A 13,096-nucleotide genomic window follows, 5' to 3' on the forward strand; every position below is an offset into this window, starting at 1 on the left:
AAATGTCCTCACCGTATCCATTATAGCTTCTGGACCTCTATCTTCTTGTTCAGCTAAAGCTTTATTGATTGCTTGTACAGAATCTTCTTTTAAGTGCTTTGAAATATCAGTTCTTGATGGCTGCTCTAAATATTCTGGTTCTCCTGCTTGAACTTAGTGACAGAAATAAGATAACAATTTTGTGTGTTAACATAAGCACGAACTTTGAATTGATTAGTTTTATTTGGATCACTGTCTCATAGATAAGGTAACCCACACAGAAAATGCTGGGTAGGTCCCACCATTCACAAATACAACTTTATACCAGTCTGTGTCTCAGGTAATTTTGAACACTTTCAGATAAATGGACCCATGATTTTTTATTAGGAACAACAGACCTGTCCTGTCTATAGACCCATTAAGGCTCTTGAGTGAGGGGTGCTCATCAATCATACAGGGGACGACTGAGAACAAAGATGAGATTCTACTTGGACCTTCTGGGGGATACAGACCCAATATATGGAATGACCTACAGCCAGATGTATTTTTACTTTGCAAAATAATCAACACATTATATTCTTCTGACTTAAAGAAAAATCTCAAAGTCTCCCCCACCTAAGGGCAATAAAAGTGATTAGCATAAACAGTATCTTATATTCCTTACATGATGAAAGCAAATATTGGAAGACAAATAAAACATTCATTTAGTATTTTCCATTACTAACAAAAAAACCTAAAACCAGTCTCAAAGTGTTCGCAAAGTCAAAACGTGTAAAAGATGAAGTCACTGTCTACAGAGTTTACAAAAAGAGAAAAGTCATTAAGTCACTGCACTTTTTACATTCAGTTTGTAGTCATAGATAGTTATGAGAAATATATGCTCAGTCTTAATGACAAATACAGCAATAAGAACACCTGGACAGCAGTCTCACTACACAAATCCATCATGTCATCTTTCACATAATGTACATACAGCCTTCTGCAATGGAGCAAAAGGTGAATGTAACCTAAAACCTGACAGCTTCTTCTGTGTTAAAGCAGGCATATGTTTTATAGTCAAACTGCCAGTGGTCTTTATAAGGTAGGTTCATAACAGCATTGGCCTCACTGTTGTTCAGAGCCTTTTCCACAGTTTTAACACCCTCATTTTCACATAGTAATTTCTTAAGTGTGCCCTACTATTGCTAACTCTATTCAAGACATCGCACAAAATAAATTATTCTTCTCTTCAGATCTAAATTCTGTCCTAATTTAAAATAAGAAGGTAGGTCTTCTACTCAATTACTCTGAAAAGAAGAATATACATCACTTATGGACTAATAAATTCTCATAACAGACTGGTGAGACCTGTTAATAATTACCTATCTTAAAAGGTCAAAGTTTCGGGGGGGGTGGGGGGGGTGGGGGGGGATAAATTAGTAAAAGCTAAGCACAACTGGGAGGGAAAAGGCAGAAGAACCACAAATAATTTTTTTCTTTAAAGAAAAAATAAGATGAAAAAAACCCAAAAACAAACCCCAGACTAAACTTCAAGTACAGTTACCTTGGTCAAGTAAATAGTTATAATTCAAGGTTACACAAATTCACTTTTTCTTCCTTTCTTAAGCTGCAAAAAAATACATATAAAATGCAGTGATTTTTGGTTCTACTCCTTTTACAAACAGGTAGTAGCAGCTAACCTGGAGCGGGTGAGGGTGCTGGTGCCCTGGGTATCTGAGATAACAACTTCTCCTGCTGTGCCTTCTGAGCAAGTTCTGCATCCCATTCTTCAAGTTCTTTTTCAAAACGTTTATTGTCTTCCTTGACGTAATCCCTTAGATCAGAAGGTAGCGTGTCCATTCCAACAAGGATCTGTCCTGTTTCTTTGTTAAACTCCTCTGCAGTAACATGAAATATAAGTTTCAGAAAAAGAAAGAATAGGGGAAAAGAAAGCATGTTCAACAAGTTTCCTCAAGTGAATTACTGGAAACATACAGTACAGCACCAAAACCCCCAAACTATGTTATTTTTAACTGATTTTATTATCTGTCAGGCACTCCTCTGCTACTGACATGTATGGCTACTGGTCTTACTGTCTTTGGATTATACATTTTTGGACACCATCAGATTATTGCCATTTTGAAAGATGAGCCTTTTGGGCCATGAGCACCCTATAATTGTGAACATCCAGAAAAAAAGTCACAAAAACACAACCATAGCTTGATTGCATTACTGCCACACAGAGCTGGCCACAACTCAACTTCCCAGCAGAAAAGGGGAAGGAGAGTGAGCCTACAGTGATTTGGAAAGTCAACTGATAAGAACACCACCTACATTGAGTAACCTTCCTTTTTGCTTTGAGAATGGTCTCTGCAAGAGTAACCTAGATCCTAGAGGATCAATCATCTGTAATTGTCCCCCAGCAAGCAGGCCTCAGACTTAGACTGGCACAGCCACCCTACAGGGCCCATAAACCCGATGGCTGCAAGCCTACTACTAATCTGGCAATGTAGAAGTGTCAAGGTTAATATCGGTTCTTATTTAAAAACTGAACAAATGTGCACTCTAGCTTTATGCCCTATGAAAAGGCAGGAACATGAAAATTTTCCACCACCTGTTACTAAATCTCTGGCCATTTTCACAGTCAGCTCCCTAGCCGTCATTATCAGGCCTCACAGAACTCATGCTAAGGGATCTTTGCCCTCTCTTCAAAAACTTCCGTATAAGCCTTATAGTTACATACTACTGCGTTGTGAAAAAAAAATAATTCCTGAACCATGTATTACTTCGGTTTAATGTGTGGTTGGTAGGGCTAAGTTATTCATATTTCAATATACTGCATAAAGCTTCAAGTTTCTATGCTCCAGTAAAGTTCAGAATTCTGAAGCTTATGAAAAAAAAAGCTACCTGAGGATTCTAACGTTAAGAGGCTCATTTCTGTACTCCCATATTTCTGTTCTAATGTTCAGTGACACATCATCTCCAAAATTCTGAACATGTGATCACTTGGCTAAAAATGTTTACAAATTAGCAAACTTAGTTTATTTTGCTCTCTTAATAATGCTGAAACACTGGCATTATCTTTATTAACCTAAAAGTTGAAGAGCAATCGTTCCACCTACAAAACCAATCTGACTGACAGTTATGAGCATAAGTAGAACTTTGAATAATTATTAAAAGCATTTCAAAAATTTGGAAATACATCTGAAAGAAGCTCACTTTACCAATATATTCTGCTGTTCTACATCATGCAGAAAACATATCCATAACATTACCTTGTATCAAGTATTGTTCCTTATCATTGATATACATTAAACAGTATGCGCTGGCATTCCTGTAACCACCAAAAGAGTCCCGTTCCAACTCTTCCCAAGTTGACTTTGTCACAGAAATATCATTGTATTTCATCCATCTGTTCTGGTGGTGGTCATAAATATATGCCCAGTAGTGTCCTGCATTAGCTTGACCTTCATGAACTAGCACAGCATGCAACCTATAAGGAACCTTATAAAAACAAAAACAAAACAAAAAAACCCAAAATGTCAAACTCTCCTTGCCAGCATTTAGCTCCTACTATTTGCCAGCAATAATAGCTACATTAAATAAAAGTAACAAAAATAAAATTAAACAGGATCAAAACAGGACACGGGGGGGGGGGGGGGGGAGGGGGGTGGTGTAAAACTAGCAACCCACTAAGCAAAAGGACTTTGAACTATTTTACTTACCACTACTAGTTACAAGAGATCTTAAAAACATTAGTGAGTCTATAGCATAAATGTCTACTTTGCTCTCTTTCCTGACAGGCATCCTCTTTTCTTAATTGCTTAATATTCCCACTTTCCTTGCATCTACAAAACACCTTCAAATATGTCAGCCTTTAGTGTCTAAGATTTGCTCCAGTTCTGACCTGGTAAACTTGCCCTGAAGTCTGGAAAGGCATATGCAAATTCAAGGTAATAAATGCTGTGCTTTCTATGTGCCAGGAAGAGAGTTTATTTAAAGGAATATCTGGGAGTTGAATATTTCCATTACCCAAAGGTAAAATTCTTCCAGTAGAATAGGAATACAATTGTTTTCCAGTATTTTAAACACATCAGTAAAAGCATTGCTAAAAGAGGCATGGAACACATGAAGAGGTACTCTCTTCCTCCTGAGGCAGAGAAGGAGGATAATTGGTTTCTAGATCAATGTAAACTGTATCCCAGGTTACATATGTTCACTGACAAGTAAGTAGAATGGAAAACTTAGTTTCTACATAAATAGTTGGAAATCCTAAGGGGGGAGAGAGAGAGAAACAGAATGAATGAGTCCTTCCTTACTTAGAAGTCTTTTAAAAGCATCTTGGTGATCAGCTCATTTTAACTTGCTGAAACAGCAAATGCAACATAAAAGGGAAAACTGATCTTCCCTGCCATGCACAGTATGCCTGAACAACAACAGCTCAGCTAGGATGAAAAAGCTGAAACCATCTTTTACTGGTGTCACAGTCTGGACTGTAGATAAATGGTCTATTTAACACAAGGTGTACTAAATATTTGTTGCAAATATCATTTGAGCACCACAACAATCAGTAACCATAAATACATGTGTAACTATGACTTGAGAAACTCCTTGAAATTATTTTTAACCTGATTGTTCTCTTCCAGGCTATATGCAAGTGCTGGAGATTTATGCAACCCCGCTTGAACTGAAAAGCTCACCGACTGCACAGCAGCTGGAATCAAACAGTCTGTCATCACAGAGACCAAACTGCACTGTAAATCTCCCAAACACAAGAAGTATACACAGAAGAAATCCTAACTCCTCCTTAAATCTGAATGCTCTGGGGTTTTTAACATCTGTTATCAAAACAGTGTGAAAGCCTTCTTAAAATGATTGCAAGCCCATGCATATTCACAGAAATATATGCAGATCCTGATTTAAAAAAAAAAAAAAAAAAAGTGAAGCCTCTTTAGACTTTGACAATAAAATCTCCTCACCCTAAATTAGAGCATTAAAATTCCAGGTGAATTTAAATCATTTTACTTAAAACCATGCTAAGTGGGTCAGCTTGAGGGCCCCTACCCTTTCTTCCAGCTCTGGAGAACGAGCTGTCAGTCATCCATGCTGGGTTTCCAGGAAGGTTCCCTACAGAGGTCTGTGACTGGGGGACAGGCAAGCTCAGTGCTGACAGGCATCTCTTGCAATAAGCCATTATATCAACAGTAATTAACAGTACAGGGCAACACAACAAGTAAATAGTTGGCATTAAACTTCTTAGCTTACACTTACTACTCATGAAACAGAAATGGAGCTTCACTGGCCTCGTCACATGTAGCTACAGAACAGATATATCAAAGATGATATATCAAAGATGAATTCTCACAGGAAAAACAGGTGTGTCACACTTCCCCACAGCAAGTTCACAGAAGGAGGGAAATAATCAAATAAGCAGCTGATGAAATCTATTCATTCAGGAGGATGAGACAAAATAAGAATTTTGGGAATATATTTCATATGACAACTGTGGTTTCCTTAGAATCAAAGAGGACACAAGAAGAAGATGAAGAGCTTCTTAAATAGTTCATACAAACACTAGGAAGTATCCTGCAAATATAACACGTTTTCCTTAAAAAAAAATCTAGTTTTATGTACCCAGACCTTATCAACTCACAAGAGAAAAGCTTTCAGTCCTACAATTGTATCATTCAGAGGAAAACATCAATACTGTGAAACTGCTTGCAGAGACTGGGGCAACACTAATCCAATCGCTCAGATGCAGACAGAGGTAAGCAGGGGAAAGCAGACAGCTATGTGCACCTGCCTCCTTCCTATTGGACCAAAACACCTATAGGGACAAAACCAGCTGAGCTGCAGAAGGGCAGCCTTCACTTCCACTGTGATCTCAGATGGGTTCAGTACCTATTTGTTCCCTAACAATCACTTAAAACACACCACTACCTTCAGGCGTGGCACAGGAACCCCCTCTACAAATCTATATACCATCTTTATTGTCCTCCATTTCTGGAATTCTGGTTCAAAACAAACAAAACAAAATTTAGCCTACATTATACAAATCTGCACTAGGACAACATGTTTTACTAAGTAATGTCCTTTTTCCATTGTAATGATTGCTGACTAGTATCTTTGCCACCCAGAGGTATTTCCTCCTATAACACCTAAGCCAACACAGGTAGGCTATTTGGATGCAAGATCACCAAATTACTTCATTTTACTGTTAGATAACATGTAGCCTGTAGCCTTCCTGTTACAACACAAGTATTAAGGAAAAAAAAATGCCTGCCAGTAGCAAGCTTTAAGAAAGCCATCTAGGCAAGTCTGCCTGAAATCCTTAACATCAGAGTTCAGCTGCCAAGAACTATTACAAGCCGTGTACAAAGTGAAAACGTACCTCAAGGAAAACTGTAAGCTGAACAGATCTTACTTGGAAGGAAAATAGTTCTTTTTACTAACAGAAAGTAACAGAGGAAGTAATCCTTAATCTTAAAACCTGTTGAAGTGAGCGAACATGAGTATGTGAACATAAGAAATACCAGAGGAGCCACTGCTCCATAGTAAAGCATTCTAAAAATGCTGTTCAGATCACACAGCATGAGAATCTCCCTAAAAGGCAGCTTAGACTAATAGTCAAGGTTATGACTGAAACTAAATCTAGACAGAGTTTTTAAAAAAAATATATATATAATAAAAACAATAAAAAACCAAAACAATGACAACAAAAAAACCCCTACTGGCATTATTAACTACAAATTAAAATCAGGAGCTTTGAATTCCCAAGTATTAGTATGGAAGTTGCAATACACAATAGCAATAAGCATCAAAGTATAAAAATAATAGTTTCTTGTGTCTAATGCTTTGCCACCTTAAAGTCATACGATTACCTAGTAATATGGTCAAATTGGGGTGAGGAAATTTTATTGTGTTATACAAAAACTGAAGTTCTGCATTCAAGTCAAAAAAGTCAATCAGAGATAGAACATATTTGGGCTTTTCATCACTAAGTTGCTTAAACTTAAGTATGCCACCGTAAAATATTGTAACTGTCTTTCACCTGACTGCACAACTAAAAGGCTTGCAAAACCCATTATGACTTTCCAATGAAATTTCTCAAACCACTATATATAGTTGTCGTATACTTGCTATATTTTCAAGCATCTAAGAACTTTAATAAAAGTGACAAAAAGGATCTATTTTGAATTCTCATGCAGAAATTGTACTTACTTGGACCATTGTTTTGTCAGAGTACATCAATTCAATTGTCCGATGTATTCTAGATATACTTTCCTGTAAATCTAAAAGAAAAATAAAAACAGAAGCTCTCTTCCATAAGGCTGCATAATTGCACATGGCTACATCTACATTAAAGCAGAGTGTGATCCGTGATACACCACTGCTTGCTTCCTAGAGCTCAGCGGAGCCCACCCCTGCTGGAACAACTACTTCTCGTTTCCCTCAGAGCAAGGGAACGGACCATAAGCTCTAGCCACTTCAAAAAGTGCTTGCTCAGAAATTTGCTGAATTTTCCCTTATGGAAGGGGTCACCCTAAACTCCCCTGCAGAGCACCAAGTCACAGCATGGGCCCAGCCACTATCACACTGACAGCTCAGACACATCTGCAAAGATGTCCTTTGGTGTGGATCCCACCTCTGTTTCACTCTACTCCCCACAACACCAGGTACAGATGAGAAACCTGTGTTGAAACACCCATGGATGCTTCACTCAATGCCCAGTTTGCATCTTCAGTTTATATACCTCCAGTCTACTGCAATCTCTTAACTGACTTCCCTTCCTATGTGCTAGAAATAAGTTTAGAAGTACAAAACAAGCAACTCAACACACATGTGTACTTTAAGGCGATTTCCCCCACTTCCACAAATCTTTTCCAACAGCAAATTCCCCAGCTTGTGGCATTACCTCTAGTGTCGTTCTCTACTTCAGTCCTCCAGCGATGCAAACAGCCTTCTAGGACAGACAGCTCTTCCTCAGTGATGTGCCTTGGTGCCGGATGCATTGGCAGATCAGGAGGAATTCGTGATTGTGTGAATGGTTTATGTATTACTGATCTTTGTACAGGAGATGTGCTTGGAACATCTGAAGATGAAGGCCCCTGCTGCTCTAATGTGCTGCATTCATTCAAAACATGAAATACAAAAATTGAATCATTGTGTATACAAACTAAAAGCTACACCATAAAAATAAGCTTTTCATCTGAAAACAGGAATTTTAAAGGTAATTTCCTAAAGTGCAATCCAGAAAAGGTTCCTACAATATCAGTATGGAATTAGTATGTAAATTCTGAAAACTTTGTGATGTACTACATGCTAGCATAACAACAACTCTGGCTGCCATTACCAAAGATAAAGGAATCTAAATTGGATTGAATCGGTCAAACCACAGTTTGCCTTACCTGAAATGCTATTCAACGCTTTCAAATAACATCATGCAAGTAATCACTGTGGTTTGAAACATTTACTGCCAAACTGCTGGGAGAAAAAACACAGCAGTTGTCTTATGGCCCATTGACCATAAAATCCAATAAACACAAGTGCTCTGTTTAACAACTTCTTCACATGTCTTCTGCCTAGAAGACTTTCTTTTTCCTATTGCCTACCTACAACTTGTGTTAATTGAACAGCGACAATGTAGGGACCTCTGATATTTACAGCACACTGGAAATTTAGCACCAAACCATCTAAACTTGTTCCAAACAAGCCTTCTAACTCAAAGAACAAAGCAGCTAGCTTAGGAGAATTCTACAAGAGCAGCAGAATACTAAAAATGAGAACCTGTTACAGATTTTTCTCTTGCGATCAACAAGACCACCTATATGTAGCCATATGCATAACAGGAATCTAAAGATCTTTCTAGCAAGCCACTGACTTTTTACTTTGTGTACAGCATCATGATACAGCCTGAGGAACCTGGATTCTCCGGTAGTTTAGAAAGTTCTGAGAATATTAAGTGCTGACGATGGCACTCCACATAACATGCTGTTGTGTTTCTACAGATTGACAAAAAAGTCATAATACTTACATTTTTACAGAACAAACTTCCTATATAGGAGTTTGAACAAACTATATTACTTCTGATACTGTATTTCATGCAAGCGGTGGTAGCTTTTAAAAGTTTGTCTTCTCTTATCAATCATCACAATTCCTACTGGCATTATATCAGTAAGACATTTGAAATATTTTAAAGGCTTTTTAGATTAATTTACCTCACTTCTCTGAACTACACAGTTAATCATCTTGACCGGACCAGAACCTACAACCCTACTTTCCAAATGCAATATAAAAAGCTCTGTTATAAACTGTTAGCATCCACCTAGCCAAGTCCTATCCTAAGTTATACTCTATTAACTGTTACTAATAGTTACTAGCTTCAATAATGAGAAAAACAATATTATTGGACCTTTATCTCCCTGATACTTTGGCTACTCTGTATTTAAAAAGTCAGACTATTAGATTCCTGACAAACTGTTAGAATTGAAAGCTGCAAAGCAGAAAAGAAGCCTAACTCCCAGGCAAAAATTAATGTATAAATTGTGCACCAGAAACCTTGAAGCTCTGCAGTACATACATGCTTCCCAAATTCATATTTTTAAACAATACAGTTGGGAAGCAGTGACCTCACCAGATAACGTGTCTATTTGGAATTGTAGGTGGAACTGTACTTTGTTTGAAAATGGTAGTTCTCCACCTAAGGACATTTTTATAAGTGCATGAGAGAAACCCAGATTAATAACTTTTTGGTTTATTTATTTAAGTCTAAGTCTGTCGTGCTTAAAAATACTTCTAGGAGAAACTTTATGCTATACCCCTTAGGAGATGCCTAGTTGTATTAAGCTGGTGAAGAAAGCAGTTAAACTCCCGTCCCCTCTCTCTCAGCGGCCAGGTTTGCACTGAGGTGATGACTGGCCTCTCACCTTGGGAGAGCAGGAGGCAGCCCTTACCTGGGCAAGGTCTGGGCCGGCAGCGTGCTACTGGCAGGGGCACTAGCACCCAGGTCATCAACAGGAGATGTGCACACCGGCTTGCTGGAGGCGAACTCCAAGGCATACTGCAGGACATCTACCAAGGGGAATCGTTTAGGACCAGAACCATAGCTTAAATATCTGTTAACCATAAAATGTATTAATGCCATGACTCACATATTTAAAAAAAAACAAAAACAACAAAAAAAAAGATTTCTTTCTGCTTGACTGCATTTAAATAAAGCAAGCACTTCCTAGCATGTTTCATGCATCAGAATTATCACACTTGTACAGTTTCCAAGGAAAACAGTGAAAGAAGAGATACACAAGAGAAATCTAGAGCAAATGACTACACACAAAGTGTATAGCTGAAAGGAGTTATTCTATGTAGCCTGTAATATTATTTGCATTTACAGTTATCTATAGTACCGTTCTAATCTCTGTTGTAAAACTGTGAGGTACTCCTTGAGTCTCTTGATTTCATCCCGTTTAATTCTTGTCATTTCTCTGTTTTTGTGCATATACCTGTAAAATATGAAATTTAAAAAGAGGTGTCAGCCCATAGCATCCCAACACAAACTGAGGTCTGTACCCATCAGCCATACTGCTAATGAAAACTCACACCCTCTAAGACCTAAAACATATTAAGCAGTAAAACAGAACTGAGAAGAAAGTGGTAAACCCATTAAGCTCCCCTCCCACAACTTTCAGAGGATGCTTTTTCCCCAGTGTCAAAAGCTCTGTTCATACCATGGATGACAAACATGTATTAGAAAGCTTCTAAATTAAGTGGTTTAAGTAGCAACCACATAGCTGTACTCCTGTTTCATTATTTAGGCTCAAAAATAACATTCAGCATCTAACTGAAAATCATCATGGTATTTCACCTCTACACATAAACAACATATACTGCTGCTGAGAATCCTCTTCAAACCATGCAGTCCATCTGGAACACCATGAAATATCTGACTGTTTCCCAAATGGGCTCATAAACAGTGATTTTTCAGAGTATTTTGCCTGTGTACACAACTACCTAGCAATAAATTAAAGACTGAAGTGCAAGCAGGTTTTAGCCCAAAGTAGCAGTATGTCTTAAATTGTTATCTATGTGTATTTTCTGAAACAGATGAAACCCATGAAAATTTTAATTTGTCTAGCTGCAACAGAAATGTACTGTGATTTAAGCTAGTATAAGATGCACCAGCAACTTTACCAAAGTCATGAGATTTAATTTATATTCATATTAAGACTTTGTTGATAACATTGTACTGTACCTGTCCAGATACAAAATTGGAGGAAATTCTAATTTGTTGTGTATCTTCTCTGGTCTCCCCAAAGCCTGATTAAACTCAAATCTTGATAGCTCAAAAGTTAAGACAGGAGGAAGCTCAGTGAACCAGTGCTGAACAAAAGAAAAACAGAAAACCCCACAATGAATACCTTCCAATAACAGAACTTTAAAAATAATGGTACAATACCTGCAGACTGACATAGCTATGGGAGTAATTGGTTCTACAGGGTGGATCAGCATAAACTTTCCAAAGTTCCCATCTTGCCCCTTCAGTGTAAACAGACACCATTTGTCACCCATGCTGCATCAGAGCTTTTCAACTCATCTATCACTACCTGCGTTAAAGCAGAGAAGGCAGGAAGGTTGCTTCTTTTCACATTTGTCTCCCTCATACTAAAAGTGGCCTACACTTGAACCTACCTGCCTTGCCAACTGTCCTGCTCTCTTTGAACTCTCCAATACCACTGTAAGGGTTGTTTACACTGTATCAAGTACTCTTCTCCCTAGTTCCCTCAGACTCAAGTTTCTGACCCTTTCATTCACCTGATATCACCCAAAGTTTCTAATGACCTCCTCCGAAGCAGGATCAATGAGTACTCTGGGCTAGGTCAGACAAGGTGAATACTTTTTCTGGAAATGTCCTCCATACTAACAACCTCTCCTGAAGTCTTGGCTCATGTCTCTAATCACTGCTAATCTGTCCATGGACCAACCCATGTTAGCATCACCTCATCCCAGTTTTCTCTGAGTATTCAGTAGAGGTCTATTCTTAGTCCGTATTTCTTTCCTCACATACTTCATTTCTCAACTACAAGACAAATTCAGCTCTGATTCCAGCATTAGAGTTCCTTTTTTCTCCCCAGACTACAACATAAACCCCACAGTCTATCCATTTAATAACGTTTTGGATGTCTAACCATCAACTGAAGCTTCCCTGATTACTGCAGACACCGTTGCCACATATTTCTGACGTCAATGCCCATAGCCCAGACGTAGCATTTGACTCGGGGTTCTCTTCAAGTTCTCCTATCCAGCCAAATGCCTTGAATAGTCTTTTCACACAATACTTTCAAGACAGACTTTTCTTCCTGTGCTAATGGCTAAAATTCAGGTCTAGGTTCTCATCACTCCACATCTCAGTGCAATGTTTCCTCTCTTCTCCCTTTGCCCAGCTTTAGCACACATAGCCTTGTCACACTAACAGATTTCCAGGATGTTGCTGAATTTTCCTAGTTCATTGCCCTCATATCACTCATCTCATCTCTTTACACGCAAAGTGAGCTGCCTTCCCTTTTCTTGCCTATAGCAGCCTCCACACCAACCACCTTTTCAGTTTTAAAGGAGACAATCATGACTTCTTTCTTGCAGCAGCTTCACACATCAGTAAATTTCAATGGTAAAGTCAGCAAAGCCACAGCACAATCCTTCCCCCTAGACCCCTTTTATTGCAAGGCCCCCAAACCACTTAACAATGACTAAGCTGCTGACGTGCTGAAGTTCATCAACGATGATGCTGACAAACATTATCTCATTTTCCCCACCATTCTAACTCCAAGTATGTGCACTGACCTCCATAGTCTCTTGAATTTGGATTTAAGTTACTTGGGACAGGAAATGTCTCTTTTTTCTGTTCGTACATTAGCTTGCTTGCTGACACTCTACTCCGTGGCAGAGGCTTTTAGGTATCATGATAATAATAGTAATAATAATGAACAACACGCTAAATACCCCATTAGAGTCAATGGTGGGATCAAGGGGAAAAGATAGAATGTTACTTTCAGGATCTTTCAATATATAGAACTACCACATTAATATCATTCTCTTTAAGCTTTGACATCTACCAGCTTGGATGAATGCCACTTGAAGTCTTTGC

The 13,096-nt window shown here is 38.4% G+C and overlaps 1 protein-coding gene across 5 annotated transcripts in view; it reads right to left on the reverse strand.

Annotated features, from left to right (window-relative positions):
* Positions 1-13,096, reverse strand: part of USP25 (ubiquitin specific peptidase 25) — a 99,052-nt gene that overhangs the window by 17,343 nt on the left and 68,613 nt on the right. For all 5 annotated transcript variants that reach the window (XM_069785333.1, XM_069785329.1, XM_069785332.1 and 2 more), the window contains 8 exons: positions 11,207-11,334; positions 10,362-10,457; positions 9,912-10,073; positions 7,874-8,082; positions 7,180-7,250; positions 3,234-3,462; positions 1,659-1,856; positions 13-152 (listed from right to left, as the gene is read on the reverse strand). In XM_069785333.1, the coding sequence (XP_069641434.1) occupies positions 13-152; positions 1,659-1,856; positions 3,234-3,462; positions 7,180-7,250; positions 7,874-8,082; positions 9,912-10,073; positions 10,362-10,457; positions 11,207-11,334 (1,233 nt within the window). The remainder of the gene's footprint in view (positions 1-12; positions 153-1,658; positions 1,857-3,233; positions 3,463-7,179; positions 7,251-7,873; positions 8,083-9,911; positions 10,074-10,361; positions 10,458-11,206; positions 11,335-13,096) is intronic.

The sequence above is a fragment of the Haliaeetus albicilla genome, chromosome 6 (genome assembly GCF_947461875.1).
Source record: "Haliaeetus albicilla chromosome 6, bHalAlb1.1, whole genome shotgun sequence".
NCBI lineage: Eukaryota > Metazoa > Chordata > Aves > Accipitriformes > Accipitridae > Haliaeetus > Haliaeetus albicilla.